General features: G+C 29.6%; 1 protein-coding gene across 1 annotated transcript in view; it reads left to right on the top strand.

The window, feature by feature from the left end:
• Positions 1–18,766, top strand: part of LOC111635970 (multidrug resistance-associated protein 4-like) — a 131,659-nt gene that overhangs the window by 78,157 nt on the left and 34,736 nt on the right. Inside the window, exons 18-21 of the mRNA XM_023381123.1 lie at positions 788–867; positions 5,006–5,156; positions 9,046–9,279; positions 9,354–9,454. Of these exons, the coding sequence (XP_023236891.1) occupies positions 788–867; positions 5,006–5,156; positions 9,046–9,279; positions 9,354–9,454 (566 nt within the window). The remainder of the gene's footprint in view (positions 1–787; positions 868–5,005; positions 5,157–9,045; positions 9,280–9,353; positions 9,455–18,766) is intronic.

The following is an 18,766-nucleotide window of genomic DNA, read 5'->3' on the forward strand; positions in this document are numbered from 1 at the left end:
TTTTATTTTGTACAAACAAAATAAATATATTGAAAAATATAAAAATAATAAAAAATTATACTTCAGATGTTAATTTAGTATCAAAAACGTAAAATATTTGAGTAGCCAAAGACATAGCCAAAGATTGAAGCGCCACAGCACTGGCGAAAATTTAAATTTGCCGACTGGAATTCTTTCGGATGATTGACTTTCGGAAAATCGACGCTCTACTGTATAATAAATTAGTGACGTAAGATGCAAAGGCTTAATATATTGTTTCGTGATCACCAAGAATATAGTTTAGCTGTGAACAATATACGCATTATTTATTTCTTTTCTGATACAGTATAATATAAAAAACTGAAAGTAATAAGAATATATGTGTTAAAATGCAAAAAAAAAATTCAGAATAAACAAGAAAGCGATCTTCAGTATGTCTTATATACGAGCGATGTTGGATATTAAAGCAAAAGAAGTTTAGAAAAAGCATTTTTCAAAACATTTCTATTAAAATTCCCTTAAACATTATTTGGAAGATATGCGAGATCTTGTACTGTATTTTGTTTCATAAGCCTATTTACATAATTACAGCTTTATTGCTCTATCTAAATACTTTACGAACATAACTATGTACATTGTACAAAATCTTCAGGTAATGAAAACCTAGAAAATGTCAAGGTGACAACTGTAAATCATACAGATGTGCTATGTATTGTACTATAGGATCGTATAAATAATAATTTTAATAAAATTCATAAATTCTACATAAGTTTTTCATTCAAATAATCTGTTATTCCGATATTTTTAGGAAAAGTTCTAAATCGATTTTCGAAAGATGTAAATAACGTAGATGACAATTTACCTAACAATGTTCATCAATCGTTAAAAGTAAGTTTACATAATTTTGTTTACTTAAATTTGTGTAAAATGAATTTTAAATAATAAACATCTAAGCGGGCTATGCAGTTACTGTGGTGTATTTATGGATTGCATAGCCTGTGTTTTGTTACAGCAACGAGAAATTCAACAAATGAAGTATGCAGTGTATGCACTTTTTATCCTAATCACTGACAATTGATGCTTTTATTCCAGCCATTAATAGTATTTTGTATAATTTTTTCAAGAACACTATACTCGAAATTTCTAAGTTTTATCTAACCTATTGAACTACGTCATTGATATTAACTCTTTTACCGAAACAAATGCAAATTGACAGAATAAGACAGAAATATTGATGAACAAGAATCTTTTTATCTTGTCTCTGCAGTTTGACATTGGTCTAGCTTTCTTTTGAAATGAAATTGTTTCACGGTAATTTATCTCTTTTATCAACCTTCTTTTTCGTTAAATTTTACGAATTTCGGTTGGCTTTTCATTATTATTATGCAAAACTGCAATGAGTATTTTTACGTCCAATCTATGCTATGATTCAATCAGATCCTATAAATTGCAGCTAACTCTTCACGTATACAGTAAACTCATGACAGTGCTATTTTTAAATATATAGTTTTATTGTGTTTATAGAGCTTATGCATGTTTTATCCTGATTAGTGCTACATGGGCTATGAACTAGAAAAACAACTTATTAATGAGACACGTTTTGTATATATGTGTGACTGTTTGTAAAAATGGTCAAAATCACATATTTTTTACATAAAAATATTTTGATTGACAGCTGAGCCAGTTAAGTATCAAACGAAATCTCTTCATGAATTTGACATCAATTACAGAAACTTCAATAAATCTCAGGTATTTTTAGTATAGGCTGAATAAAAAAAGCTCCTTTATTGACAATAATGTGGAAACAGTCAAAAAGTAGTTTCGCTTATTAGTTCTATAAAATTTAAACTGCTTCTTTTGATCATAAAATAAAATAACTATATGCAATAAACTCCAAGCTAACTCAGATTTTGCTCAACTCAAAAACTGTTTTTTCGAAAACAGTAGTTGAAAATTTTTTTCATTAAAAACTTATAAATAATGTGCATTTTTGATATATAAAAGTACACAAAACCATTCGCTATATTATTGTTTCAGATAGAACAATAAATAATGTAAATTGCTGTATATAGATCTGTCAAAGTTTATTAGTTCTTTTCATATATAATGTCGGTTTAATAAACTTTTGTATAGTGCTTATTTTAATACAATAATATTTTTCATAACATTATGGAAAAAATATTGTCAACTGGGATACTATTCAACTCAGACAATGTTTATTCTCTGTTAGTTGAGTTTGAAACAGTCAACCCTTTTTTACTCTAGTTTTAGTTGCTTCCTCTGTATATTTTATTAGAACAATTCTCCACTTCAGTATCGATAGAATTATTCACATATATACGCAAAATATGATATACTAGCAGACCCCGCCACGCGTTATTGTGATAAAATGTATCTATGATAAATTTATAACACTTTCCCATGTAGGGAAATTTTTTGAAAAATTTCCTCTTAGTGTACATTCTCTTGACGTACCCTATTAAAACGCAATCAAAAACGCAAAAACCCGCATCTAAAATAGTATAAATAGAAGCAGAGTTTTTTACGGTAAGCTTCAATCCCGTCCATCTCCCCAGGGGGATTTCGACATGTATATTATATATTATATAAAACACGTGCGTATTCGAATGCAGCGTTGTGTCAAAATTTCAAAGAAATCGGTAGGAACAAACGAACATTACATTTTTATTTATATAAATAGATAGAAGATGATCTGCTTTAGTTCATTTTCACAGAAAAGCATAATGCCTCATAGAAATGCAAACTTAGGGCGTCGTACTCGTAGCGTCATCTGTTGGACAGAAAAGCCTTAACCCTAGATATCATTTAATTTGATTAACTCTTGATATAATCTACCCTTAACCCTTAATACAATTTAATTTATATGAATGTTTAACGGAATAATATACAGCCTATGTCCACCCTGAAGTTCAATTCTAAATATTGGTGAAATAATTTTTGAAATCGGATGGAGATTACCTGCTGCAAACAAACTTACATACAAACATTACCTCTTTATAATGTTAGTATAGATTTGTTTATTTTCTGTATACAGGAAATCAAATTGCAAGTATGTTAGCAAATATTTCCAAATATGAATTGGAGGGTAAGTAGAGACGAGTCTTATACGTCTATTCTAACAAAATCAGTGCTAATCTGGATAGCGATGAGATCGATTGTGATAAACAACAGCATTTGACTTTGCTTAATCTACCTCTCACGAACGAACAAGCATCATTCTTTATACAAAGACGTATAACATATTATTTAATAATTTTTTGAGTGTGCTGCTTATTACTGGTATAAGAGATATACACGAAGTATTTTGTTATATAATAATTATAATTACTACTCTGCGGGTTAATATTACTGTCATTGCCAATGTTTTAACGTTAAAAAACTTCTTTATATATTTACAGGTACTCTTCTCTTAGGCAGTAACAAGAATATTTCACAGGTGTAGTTTGCAGTGCTCTTTTATTATTCGGTTAATATTTACAAGCCTAAATACTGTATATACGCACGTGAAACAAAGTAAATAAATTAAAAAAAAGAAATATAATGTATCAAAATAAATCAGCGTTCAAAGTTGCTTCTTTTTCGGTTCTAAGAAAAGACATTTATACCTCAGGAAGGCCTCATATTTCGAATATAAAACTCGATGGTCACACAGAACATTCAAATTCAAAAAAAGTAAAAAATTATTTTAGCTGTCTCTCACAAACTTCAATTTGGGAAATGAATAACACTCAATAATGGTCATAATGATTGTTTTCCCGTTCTAGTGTTACTTAATTAAATAAGCTATTATATAATAAATTCAGTAATAGTGTCTTATATGTAATAGTAACTAGTTAATATTTATAGTTAATAGTCTCTTATAAGTAATTGTTGGCGAAAAAAGTTTTACATTAGCTGTAATATTTAAAGAATGATGGAGTTGTCAAGTGTTGCGATGGATTTTTATTCAAATGCTAAAAGAGATAGTTACAATGTCGTTTAATTTAATACTGATTACATATGTGCGAGATCACATGTGCGCAGAGTCAGTACCCTAATTGCCACTTAAATGTCGAGTTGGTAAACTCGCCTATTTTGTCGTTTGGATGGCTTTTTATCGAGTGGCAAGGAAGGGAAGCAAGTCGATAGGTGTTCTTTTTTATGCATAAGACAGGTGGACAAATTTAACAACTAACAAAAAAATGTTTACTCTACAACTAAACCTACGATATATATAACTAAACCTAAGATTAGATGTGGTTAAATAAGGTTACATATACACTCCTATGGAGTGGATTGACAAAAATTTTTAGTCAGCTCGCTTGCTGACCTAATGACCTAGCTCTGTCGCTACTTCCACTGAGAGAGAGAGTTTACAAGAATCTATAGATACCTCAATATCTGTTGGTCAACTTAGATGACGTTCGTTCGATCGGAGAGAGAGGAATTCGAAAGCATTGGCTATCGTATGGCGGGTCTTCTTTTTGTTGACTTGCATGGGCCGGGAAAGTCTGTTCGTGGAGATTTGTCGAACTTGGCACCTAGTCGTCGATTACTCAGAGCGCTAATTAATCTATTTACATTCCTTTGGACCGCCCGGAACTTCGGTGTCTCCATTTTTTATGCTTGGTGTCTGAGAAAATGATCATGTGATTGACTATTGACATGTCGAAAGTTTATTCCAAGCTGCGAGCATAGGTTTCTTTCGATGACGTTTAATAGCAGTTGTCCCTTTTTCACAGTCGAATGTTTTCCTTTTGCCATCTTGTTGTCAAAACTCCTCTCCGTTTGTTTAGAAAGAATGTCATCTGATCCATTCTAGGGCAATGTTTTTCTTTATAACAATCGCGTTAAGAAATTAAATTATAAAGTTGTAATTTTGCAGGAAATTCGCTCATTCCTCCGCTCAGGACTGTCAATATGCCCGAGGGCTCACATGTGAATAGCAATAATTGAAATAATTTATACTATATTTAAATGACAGATAAGTTTCTATTTATTAGCAATTTATATTTTTATATTTTAGGCATTCTTTCTGTTCGCTGGAATGTGTGTTCTTCAAGCAATCCTCTGTCCTTATGTTTTCATATTGACATTTGTCATTACAATGTTATTGTACGCTATGTGGACGATTCACAGCCGTGTGCTGAAAAGCATAAAAATTATTGAAGGAAAATGTAAGTGTATAGAATTCTTAATAGTTTATTGCATTTAACTGAATAGCATAAAATTTTTTCACTACTCATTACTTAACGTTTCTTGAATATATTTGAATGCAGTTAATTTTAATAGTAAAATAATTTATTACAGAAAACAATTACGCAGAAATTCTTCATTACTTAAGACAATCTATCAAATCATTCAATTCTTACTACACCCTCTACAGATCATATTGGCCTTTAGTTTTTCTTATAACAAACAGATAGTATAACAAACTGAGTAACATATGACGGAAGAGTTTGTCATTAATTATATTTTATTTACAAACGTATTAGATAATAACGTTTTGGCCTTGAAAATCTGTAAAAAGACAGTAAAAAAATTCGGTAAACCCCATTCAAAGATGCTTAGTTCGAGAACAAAACATTTAAACTTGTACAAAGATGTAAAGTATCTACAATTATAGTAAAGCTCGTACTTATTAGAGAACTTTATTTTAGTAAGCTGAAAATAATAGAATGATCTTTCTTATTTACAAATGTCTGTCAGAACTGTGAGTAACCTACATAGTAAAATAATTGACAAAAGTATAAGTTTGAGTCCGTTTACTTAACTGATTCAACTTTTAAAAATGCAACTTAATATAAGTATATAATTACAAATTCTTAGATTATTCCAGAGCTGTGGAGTCGGAGTTGGAGTCATCAAAAATCCTTCTGACTCCAACTCCTTTATATTTTCCGAACTTTTTATGTATATAAAAAACGAAAAATTATTTAAATCGTGACCCACCAAGCTTTTTGCAAATTTATACACTTGGAAACCTTTCGAACCCAAATAATGTCAAATAAAAAGAAAAATTCGCGCACGTATGTTCGTGTCTAATTTGTTTAATTTCTTTATTCTGTTTTGAAATATTAAACAATATCCCAGAACGAGTAAAGTTTAAAAAACAGAATTTGGCACAGTAGCATATGTATAACGGTCATTAATGCTATTAAATTTTGGTTCTTAATTAAAAGTTGACAGGGTAGAGACATAGAAGGGATCATGCGTCATATCTCTAGTGTGGTCGGACCGAATGAATATATTACTCGTTATTAGCAGTCACAATCTTATAATATAATCGAGATGGGTTAATAGTTATAATAATAATATGATCAGAGTTCAAACGGTTAGGATTTGAAAGTTGAAATTTGATAAACAGTTAGGATACATCATAAGAATGTACACTAAGAAGGGATTTTTCGAAATTACTCTCGCGGGGAGCGAGAGAAAGTTAAGGATAACCATGAATAACTCAGTTTCTACTGTACTATTTTTATGCGATTCCTTGCATTTTCGAAAAATCGAAGATACTTTTAGACCCATCTAAAAATTTTCTAATTTGTCTCGGAAGAGGTGGGACCTAATTCTTGCACCCAAAATGGGTAAGATTAGCTATAATCTAATAATTTTAATGTTCGTTATCGTTATTATTGTTACTTTTTGCCCGAGAAAAATTTGAAAATTATATTTACTATGCACTGGAAAAAATAAATCACATTGACCACTCTTCAAGTTTGATGTTAAAACCGGAATACTGCACTAACCAGACATTATGCAAAATACAGCATTGATTGTCACGCCATTTTCACCTAGCAAGTTTCAGTAGAGCGTTAATTTTCCGCTCTAAAAATTATTAAATATGATTTAAGAGATTCTGTGAATGCTGACTTAATTAAAGTGATATTTTTTGGAAGGAGTAATTCAGTTTATAACAGAAATGAAAAATAATAAATTAATCAACATGGCAAAATAAGCAACCTTAGTTTTAAAAGTGTTCACTACAAGAGAGAAGTATGTGAGATTTGTGTAAAAGTTCTAACAGAAAAGCAGATATTCTGGTATAGTTAGTTATTCCATTAACCCGTTATTATTTTGCGTACGGCAAAATCGGTTCTAATGACTTTTTAACCATAAGTGTCGAAATTGGAATTTTTCGAAAATTCAATAAAATTTTTATTTGCCTAACATTACATATATTTCAATATGCTTGCTACACATTCTGCACAAGTTTGTTCAGTTTTGTTTGTAATAAATATTGCTAGATCGGAAATATACCGCGAATCAACTACAACTTGAAATTCTTAAACTTTCACTCAATGCTGTTCAGTGTACGATTTGCAACATTATTATTCTGAAATCGTTTGTTTAAAGAGAAAGTACCCCAATACAGTGGAACCCCGGTTAACGAACTTAATCCGTTCCGCGACTCCGTTCGTTAACTGAATTGTTCGTTAACCGAAGCAATTTTTCCCATAGAAATTAATGTAAATGCAATTAATCCGTTCTAGTCTCCGAAATTTTTGTAATTTTATTTGTAATATTCAGCAGATTTCCTTTGATGAAAATGTAGGAGAACGTAGTATCTATCATTACAGCAACAAACAGGTAAACTTTGTTTAATAAAATAGCACTGTACGTACATACCTTCGTTTGTTGTAGTTGGTGGCAGAAAAGTGAAGATATACGAACCTTAATGCTTAGAAGGGGAATCTCCTCCAAAAAATAACGGGTAGCACTTCATTGGAAAATTCTTCGAGTCGAAGTCTCTCTCAGTAAGAAAGCCCACCAGTGGCTAAGCGGTATTCGTACCCTGAACACGGAGAATTCGTTCTTGAGCTCTCACCTCGCTCAAACGGGCTGGCCACGTGGAGTTTTCCGAGTTTTCTCCACGTCTGTAACGCCTAAATAGGGGTCAGTTTCCCTTAAAAACACCTCCCAGAAGGCATTCTCCCTAGACAGATCGCCGAAGTGTTGCGTTGCCATAACTTAACAAAACAAACAAACTTTGCGTAAGGAACAAGAAATTGATCTAAAGTTGATTGTCTTACTCTTTTAATCAAAATTTTTCTCAAATGCGATAGCGCATTGTCGTTAATATTGCGTTGTCGTTTTCTATTGCCACTATGACTTTTTTTTTTCTTGGATGCCATATTGATTAAATATATAAATCACAAAACTGGAAAAAAGAAGTATAGCACAAACACTCGGAAAAGCAATACTTAACTCGCGCATGCCTAACACCAACTAAAATTTGACACAAAATACCGTTACGTTCGTTATCCGAATTTTGTTCGTTAACTGAGACAAAATTTTTGCAAAATAAGGGTTCGTTAACCGATTTGGTCGTTAACCAGGACGTTCGTTAACCGGGGTTCCACTGTACTTGTAGAAGACGTCACTCCACAACGTTAGTTGGTTAATGCTGTTCTTAATACCATACCACGTCTCTGAAAAGAATTGCATTATTGCAGGAAGAAACAGACAATCGGATATCGAACATCATGTGAAATTTTTCTTATTTGTTAGATAAGAATATTTTTTATTAAACAACAACTCTGGAGCACGATGGAACAGACTTGTTGTTGACATCTTTGATCACAAAGATAGTCTTCACGTGGATCAAGATTTTAGTCAATACAGTGTGCGAGATAAAGTGTAAGGCAAACTGCGTGCAGAGTAAGTTGAACAAAAACGCTCTAGCAGCTAAAATGCTGCGAAAGCAATTTTAATCATAAATGTACTTTTTATTGACAGAGCTCATAATCAAAGTTCAAATTATAATGAGCAATTGCTGTGCTACATGTTCATACAGAAAGCATATAGATAATTTATTGCATATTTTCTTTGCAAAAAATTTAATAGTAACTTAAAAGCTTACTTAGCTTTGTGTTTGGTATCAAATAAGTTTAAGAATACCTCTTTTGTTTTTCAATTGCATTTTTTACATAAAGACAACAATGTTTTGTTTGTGTTATGTTACATGCAATTTTACTTAGCAGCTACTGGAACATATAAATACAACATGCAAATATTTATATTTAATAAAGTTTTGCTCAAATAATAAAATTTTTTTAACAGCAAGAAGTCCCGTATTTTCTCATCTCAGTGTATCTCTGTATGGACTAACAACAATTAGAGCATTTAACGCTGAAAATAAATTTATTTCCACTTTTAATGAATATCAGGATAATCACACTGCAACGTGGATCATTTACATTTCACTAAATCGATGCCTTTCTATATATGGTAACATCGTTTGTTACATAAATTTACTTATTACTGTTATTATTTTCAGTATATCAATTCATCCAGGTGAGTAAATAGATTTATTTAGCTGTGTATAGTGTATAATATATGTAATTCTGAATTTACAATTGCAACTTTAGATGATGCAGGAAGCCAAATCGGACTTGTTATGAGTTATGCACTATTATTTGTTATGCTTTTTCAAACTACTATTAGGTATATTTCTGAAGTGGATTTTCAGGTAATACATGAGTAGTATACTAGTGAGAGTTGTACCCCACAAAATTTAAGGCTTGTAAAATTAAATGAATTTAATCAAATCAGAAGTATAATTATTTGAATTTAATCAAAATAAAAAAGTAGGAATCAATGAATTTCAATGGTGTTTAAATCCAGTTATTCCTACTTTTATTTATTTTAAGTTATTAAATTTAATCAAATTCAGTAAAAAAGTCAAACTAACTCAATAATATGAGCTTTATAGTTATTCCCACAATCTCTCATACCCCTGTATACAAATTTTAAATCTTTCATATCATCTAAATCTTCATCCTTTAAGTTTTTATTAAATCGATCAGGAAGAAAAACTTAAAATTCATTCAATTCTCTAGAACTACTAATTTTTTTTATCACCAAGGCGAGTGGATACTGTTTTAATATAATCAATTGGATATTCATAATCAATTTCCAACTCGTTTAGTTTCTTTGTTGGAATATTTTGAAGTTTACCGATATTGTTTAGTTTTTTCAGTGTCTCCATTTATATAAGAAAAAATTTAACTATCTATCAATATGTAAAACTTTAACTTGTGGTGTACAGTACATAAAAATCTACCATGACATGTATCAACATAATCAAAGTTATATAAATGTTCATATCCATCCTACCAAATATAATAAAATCTTTTCTCCCCACCATAGTGAATTAATACTAACTCAAGATTACTAATATCAATCTCATTTATATTAGATTATTTATTACAAATTCTTGCTAGCAATGAAAAAAGTATATTTTTATAATTATTTTCAATAAATTCGTTGGAGAATCTTTTCTTTAAAATAACATCACACCAATCAATTTGGTTTTTATGTTTTATAATAAAATTTTCGGATAATTCTTGATATTTAACAACTATTTTCCAGTCTAATACATTTAATTGTTCTAAGTCTTCGAGTAATTGTTCCGATATGGTTTGATATCTTAAAAGTGAATTTAAATTATATTTTAAAACATTTTTTCTAATAAAGTCATTATCTAATTTTTGAAATCGAGATATAGCATCCCAGTTCACTTTATTTGCATATTCTCGAATAAATTCCGAAGATAATGTTTGATGTGTAGAGATGAGTTTCCAATTAACCTTATCCTCATGTTGTCTTATAAAATTTTCAGAGACTTTGATGTTCTGATATTTTTTTCTTGTTAACTCTATCTTTAAATTCATTAATAAAAAAATTCAGACAATTTTTGATTGTGAGATATTGAATCCTAATTAACCCTATCTTTAAATTTTCTTATAAAACGTTCAGATAACTTTTGAAATATTGAAATCAAATCCCAGTTAACTTCATCTGTAAATTCTCTTATTAAATCTTCTGGTAAATTCTTTCGTTTTGAAAAATTATCCCAATTGATAGCTCTCTTTATTCTTGAGTCCATTTATATAAGAAAAATTTATGTCCCAATGCTAATGTGTTAATTCTATCCTCCAATATATATCTCTTATCATCATGTGGTGATAACGCCTTCTTGTTTACTTTTATTGAATAAAGTTCATGTTTCTTGCTTCTAATTAGATTCATTGTTCGGGAATGCTCTGTTTTATTAAACAAACACTCTTTATAATCATCAAATGATATTTTATTTTTAACAACACATTTCTTTACTGCTTTTGATTTCATTGAAACCTGATCTTCTACTTTTAAGGCATACATTTTTGCTCTTAAACCAACAAATTCTCTCATTTTCCCATTATTTTCATCCTTCATTTTACCTAACACCTTCTTATTAACTGTTGGTATACCATATTGATTATTCTCAGGATAATCGGATGTATCAAAGTAATCGATCTTTTCCTCCATGTCTTGATAAATGTCACCTGTTTTTATATAATATATATAACTATCCGTATTTTGATATAACAAATTTATGTTATATGTGTATTTAGGTTTCATCACATTATAATGAAAATCATTCATCAAATGCTTCGAAAGATCTAATATGCTCATTCCCACATAGATGGGTTTATTAAAGACTATTTTTTTCTTATACATGTAAATAGCACATAGGTTTTCATTGAATATGGTTCGATGTTTAAAGTTCGGCTTAGCGATTAATTTTTCTACTTTTTTTGCGTCACAACATAGTCTAATGTCAACACGATTTCTTATATTTTCCATTGTCTTACCAAACACAGAGTTGTTCATTAGTTTAATAAAGTCCTTTTCGAAATCATTAGTTGCTTTAGTTTTCATTTCTGTATTCAAATCTATGTATTTCTTTAACCAATCTGATTGTTTGAATTCTAATACTCTATGTATCTTTTTAAGTTTCATCCCCATTTTTAAATATTGTTTAAGTTTTCTATAATGAAGCACATACTTCTTTTTATCATATAAAGTGGTTAATAATTTAGATTGTTTTCATCCATCTGGTATTCTGTTCTCTGGAGCTAAAGGTAGATCAGAATGATAATCATGTAATTGTTTAGGATATTCCAAATCAACTTCTAATATATATCCTTTTTCATTGACATCAGGAATATTCATGAAGAAATCAATATTATTTTCCTCACACCATTCAAATCCTCCACAAGGTAAATATTGACTCATGGCCCATACATATAAGTTATTAGCATCTAGATACATCAAATAATTAGATTTCTTGTTTTTATCATAATCTTTCATATACTTGTTATTTGCCTTTCCATAACTCTTACAACATTGGGAGATTCCACCTTTTATTCCTTTTTTTATCGTTAAAATCATATCATAATCAACAACACTAAATTTACACCTGCCATCTTCAACATTGCATCCCATGATAATCCAGGTGCTGTGAAGTACCATGCCGGGTCTAATTTATAAGTTTTCATGCATACATCTCTAAAATTCTCAAAGATGTCTGCTAGTAGCAAAACATCTGTTTTCACATATAGATATGAATATTCACCCATATTCCTAATCTTAAATGCTTCCCATAAATTTTGTGCATGTTCATAATCTTTATCCGTTATACCACATTCATTTAATATACTATAAAACTCTTGTTTTGGAGGAAGTTTATCCATTTCACATTTCTCCCACGAATCCATATAGTTATAAAGATATACACCTTTTCTTATAACTAAATCTAATAGATGATTAGGAAAAAACATAGATGTTTCTCTAAACTGATGTTTTTTTCAAATTACTAGAGAGTTTATCAATACTACTTGCCATAAATTTAAATGAATCTATAAACCTAAGTTTCATTTTTCCAATTTTCTTAGTAAATGACATATATCTATCCTCATTGTTCGGTATCAAACTAATTGGCTCTGTATCATATTCAAGTTCTTTGACAAATAAATGAGCATCATATCCGGTTAGGTTATGAATGAATACTGGTATAAAGTTAAGATTTTGATATTTTAAATTACATAGATTATGAGCTGGTTCTCTGTATTTACCTGTCAAATGATCATAATCTGCAACTTTATCTCCTTTTTCCTCCCCTTGTATTATTTGAGTATATATCTCCTTATCACATATATGGCAGATATTAGTATTTTTAAAATGTTCATCTTTTGCAGTCATATTTATTGTTTTAATGTCTTTATATATTTTACTAATTTCTTTAACTTCGTTTTTTAGCATCTCTACAAACTTTTTTACTGCATCTGGCCCTCTGTATACAACTAGTTCCTTATATTCTCCATGTACTGTACATACTTTATGTAATAAAAAACTCATTGGTTCATGATTTCGTTGTAAAACACTTAGATGGATCTGGTTGACATGACTCTATTTTCTGAGTTAGACATTCAAAATCAGCATATATCACAAATGGAATCCTCAATGATTTTTTAAAGTTTTCAAAGAAAATATTTCCTCCACTCATTTCAATCTTCTCCATCTTTCTTACTTTACAATCAGTTTCATGATTCGTTAATTGTTTTGCTGAATTGTAGTATGTTAGTCATCTTTCATATATATATCTTTCCATGATGATTCGTTACTTGTGAACTTATTAACCTAGATAGACTGTTAATCAAACAGTAATGTGATTTTTCTTCATTTTTTAAATATAACAAATTTACATGCCCATCTACTTTTTCTTTTGTTATTCTTAGAGGATATATTTCATACTGCTTTTCTTTTTTTATTTTCAGACCGCTTTTCTGTTTCTTTTTCAGTTTTTAGAGACTGCCCATTAAAAGAATAAACATTCACTGATATATTTAATCTTTTTTCACATTTACCTATATCTTGTAAAGAGATAGGTGATTCAATTCCTTTGAGTGCTTCTTTAATTTTTTCAATGTTGTAATTGCTAACTCGACCTGGATTGTGATTTGTACTACCTACTGGATTTAAATATGCAGTGATGCAATAAGCAAAACATTCTTGATCTTCATTCTTATTATTCAATATAGCTTTCTTGTCTTTGATTTGTTTTGGTAATTCAATGTAGGATGATCTTCTGAATTCTGAATATTTATTGATTCTTAACTCTAAATTATATATTTCTATTAATGACCATCCAGATCCTTTAGCTTCAAAGTCATCCATCTCTCTTAATAGTTTATCAATCACTTTATCATAAAAAGTATTCAAATCTTTTGTTTTTAAAATTACCTCATTCTTAGTTTTAAATGAAAAGCCCATTTTCTCATTTCCTCTTTGATACTCACAGAAAAATTTGAAATTACTTTCAAGTCCATTTCTTTCAGTATCTCTGCTATCTTTCTAATAACTATCTTTCTCACATTTAAAAATCTTTCTCACATTTAAAAATTCTCTTGGTATGATATGATTCGTCATGTTCCTAATCTAATACGTTTTTAATCTTGATTTGAATGCTGACTCAATCTCTTGGATAGCTTCGCCATTGTATAAAGCATTCTGATGTTCTCTCTTTTCAATATGAAAATTCTTAAAGGTTGGTTTATAGTAATGTTTACAGATATCACATTTCATTTGCTTTTATTTTCCTTTTCTTGGTTTTGAAAAAATATCTTCATGAAAGTTACTAATTATATTTTTTTCTCTTGGTTGTCTTGGATTTATTATAACATCATCATGGAAGTTAAATATATTACTAAATTTATATCTCTGTATAAAATCAATTAAGTCTGCTTTCGTTAATCTTGAATATCCTGTAATATTATTATCTCTACAAAATTGTAATTCACGAAGCGTTTGTGATTGCAATATTCGCTTTATTTATTAGGAAAAAAACAATCAATATTTTTTTCAATAATAAACACGCCATACAAATATAAGCATATTCATCAGTATTCCTTTTATTTTTGTGAAATTCATCTAAAGATTTTTCCTCCTTGCACTCACTACACTTTTTAATTTTATTTAATCGCTTTTTATGAATATCATTTTTCACATGCTTTTCTAAGTATGATTTAGAAATTTTTTTACCACATTCACATTCTATTAATTCTTGTTTTATGTCTTTGGTTTTAGTATAATAATTTTTCTAGTATTCGCTAGTACAACCTTTACACCATAGAAAATGTCTATCTTTAGAATCATTATTTTTACTATATTATTCGAAGGGTTTATTAATTTTACAACGATTACACTGCTTCATTGAATAAGGAAAAAATTTTGTTTAATATCTTGCTTCATAAAAAAAGTTAAGTTGATAAGAACGTAGAGGAATTTGCTGTTGACGTATTTAATACAAGGTTATTTACTGATGACTTGTGTTTAAAATAAAAAAAAACTTAAGAAAATCATGTGTTTATTTAATAAAAACACTTAATTATTTTTTAATTATCATTTTACTTAGTAATTTATCAGTTCATATTCTAATTAAACAAAAGCAAATTTGATTAAAATATTCACATTACAAGAATAGAGAAATGATACTAAAACAAACCACACAATCAATATTGATGACAAAAAAGTGGTTAGTATAAATACCGTTCAGTTCATATACTATATTAGATGTGTCTATGCTATACCTTATCACAGACTGTTGGTGGATGGGCCCTTAAGCCGGCAGGAAACAGTATTGTGTAGTGTAGTTTTCTCACCATAGCGGTGGTGCTGCAGCAATATCTAAACATTCCATTCATAATAAACTCCTCTCTCTTCTCCCAGGAATGCCCATCTGTAAAGACACCTAGTAAAAGCCATAGTATCTGGAAAGACTGTTCTTTGGTGTAAGGAATAGCAGACATGGGGGCAGGGAGTATAAAAAAAAAAGATGGATGAATAAAAATGGTGCATGGTGAAATGTTCTGCACTAGTGATGTCATCGGTGATGTCACTAATTATGATCTCATCAGTGACGTCATAATAAACAATTTTTTCAGTGACAGCGATGTTAATATAAAAAAATATCAGATTTATCAACCCAACTATTATATAAATCAGGATATCCTAATAACTAAATATTTATTTCCTTTCTTTTTAATTATTTTTTCTATTATATACACTAACTCATTTTCATAAAAAGTTCCTCTAATATCTTCATTATTTAAATCTTTAATTTGATAAGTAATTGGAATCCGTCTTCAACACTTCAGATATTATAAATATTTCCTCTGTGAAGGAGGGCAAATAACCTTTTTTAAATGGTTGTTGATATATAGATACAGTAGATCCCCCTATAAGACGGTAGATACAGTAGATCCCCCTATAAGACGGTAGATACGTTCCGTTCTTTATGAATCAATTTTGTAGGAATCATAGTTTACGGACTACGGTTGTTTGAAAGGTTTTCTTTCATAAAATTAATCGATTCTAGACTAATTCGACTCAACATTTCCAAAATACGTATATATTTTTTAAATAATCCGTATAAACTACGTTATAAACAAAAAATTGTAGGATTGGCNTTTAATATATTTATATTAAATTAATATTAATAATAATATTTTAATTTTTATGACAACCGATACATAAATCGTAAATTTAAGGAAAATAAATTCTGGAGCTTTTTCTGTACCTCGTGCATCTCTGTCATCCATTAAATTTAGTTATAAATAATGCTACCAAAGTAGCAGTTAATTTTTTAACATTGTACAAGAATTGTACACGTTTTTTTCTACATCCTCTTAAAAATGGGACATACAAAATCGTAATCGTAATTCAATGTTAAACCAGTGATATACAAAATCGTAATATTACTGGTTTCACATTGAAATCTGTAAGTTAATATAAGATGGGAGATCGGAATAAAGATATGAAATATTTTAATAGATTTTTAAAACTCTTGTCAACTATACAGAACTCTCATAAAAGCATAGCAGTAAATTCTTATCGGTTGGGTTAAGTTATAAATCTACTCGAAATTCACATAATCGGGCGAAGGTGGCCAAATATCTAGCGGGCAGGCGGCTAACAGTCCAGAACCGGCCGTGGATAGAATTAAAAGCGTTATAGGTGTGTAGCTTCCACCAGCTAATCGGGCTAGGTTGGTGTTCTGTATAGCGCATGCGCGAATGAGTACAATCTGGCTGTTTGGGAGCTGACAATACAGCGCTTCCATTTCGCCACTAATATTCGAATATACAATAGCAATCTTATCACTTTTTTCACACGTAGTATAGAAATATGTAATAAGATATATAATGTGGTTATAATAAAATATTAATTTTAATTATATGAAAATAATCGCACACATTGTATTTACTTTTTAGAAAATACAAGGAAGCGGCGCTTCCACCGCTTTCAATGATGGCACGCCAGTGAACAGAAGTGCAATACAAAAACCTCGCAGCCTTGAATCACGTGCTTATATTAGTTTTACTGTCAACGCCGTTTTCTAATTGGTCTTTCATTGTCACCTGTTGAGGGATTACCTGAGAGGTCACCTTCTCAACTTAAAACGATGCCTCTCTAACCGCCTTTCTCACAACTTTGTCCTTTTCTACACAATTCAAATTTAAAAATCCAAAAAAACTTTCATTGTTTTAATGAGACATTTAATTCTTTCTATTCGGGTTAGAAAGGAAGATTTTTAAAATCTCGTTTAATTACCTCCATTTGAACTTCTAAGTCAACCTTGGTCCGGATCCTCACACATCTAGTAGATAATACACTTTTGCCTATTGCTGCATGGTTGATGTCATCTACCATACAGCAATAATAGGAAAAACTGTTAATGCCTAATGTTAACGCTAAAGACACATTTTTGACTGGAAACTCGAGCATTCTACAAGATTCATTCCATGTTTAATAAGTTTGAAACAGCATCTCTATCTCCATCTTGTTAAATCCTATTCTACCTGTCTTCTGTGTTATTTTCCTTTACAAAACCATCACCTGTAAAAGCTTCAGCCACAACGTAAGAGCTAGGAAGAATGTTTACAGTTCAACATTCATTGATGAATTATGAGAATGTAACTTAAATTTGCATTTAAATCATTTTACGCAATTACGAAAATGCACTACCAATTGACCATCGTATATATTTCAATATTACTGATTGGTATTGCTTTTTTTTCAACGGATTCAAATAGTGTTATTCTATATCTTCATGTTGAACAAATATTATATAATTGAGAAAATAAATTGTTATTTTCTGTTTAATTTTCAGGTTGTATAACAAACGGGTCTATACAAAAAATGTAAATAATCTTGAAAATCTGAAATTTAATTCAACAATATTTAACAATAGTGAAGACCAAGGTTTATATTATAGTGAAGAATATAATGTATATATTTACTTTGGACTAACATGTGCAGTATTCTTTATGATGATACTTTCTGGATTACTATTGTATAATTTTTTCATTACTGCATCTTTGAAGCTACACAAGAATATGTTGTACTGTATTATTCGAACTCCAATTTCATTTTTGGATAAAAACCCTGTTGGTATGTAAAATTTATGGATTAATAGATGTTTTAATAAATTAATTTTAATTTTATAATAAGTTAAAATAAGTTAAGTTGCTCAATGAAATTTGAAAATGAAATATTTTTGATAAAATATTAAAAGTATTGAATTAAAATTTCGTTTTTTTTGCATTATTTAAAAAAATTTTAGATTTTTGTGAAACATAATTTCGCTTTTAGAAAAGAATTGCTGTCCACTTAAGTAATAGAATGATATAGAGTAGAGCGTCGATTTTCCGAATAATTTGAGGACTGGGGTTGTTCGTATAACTGATATTTCGGATAACCGATTTATGTACGAAAAAATAGTTTAACGTATTCGATGTTGAAATTTTTTCCGTTGCGTGTCGCTTTGCGTTGAATTTTCGTCGATGTTAAGCCTAACAAACACTATTGTATCGTTAAAAATTATTTTTTTATTTTGTACAAACAAAATAAATATATTGAAAAATATAAAAACAATAAAAAATTATACTTCAGAAGT

Source organism: Centruroides sculpturatus, unplaced genomic scaffold, assembly GCF_000671375.1.
Source record: "Centruroides sculpturatus isolate CEXI.00-Female unplaced genomic scaffold, Cexi_2.0 scaffold880, whole genome shotgun sequence".
Lineage (NCBI taxonomy): Eukaryota > Metazoa > Arthropoda > Arachnida > Scorpiones > Buthidae > Centruroides > Centruroides sculpturatus.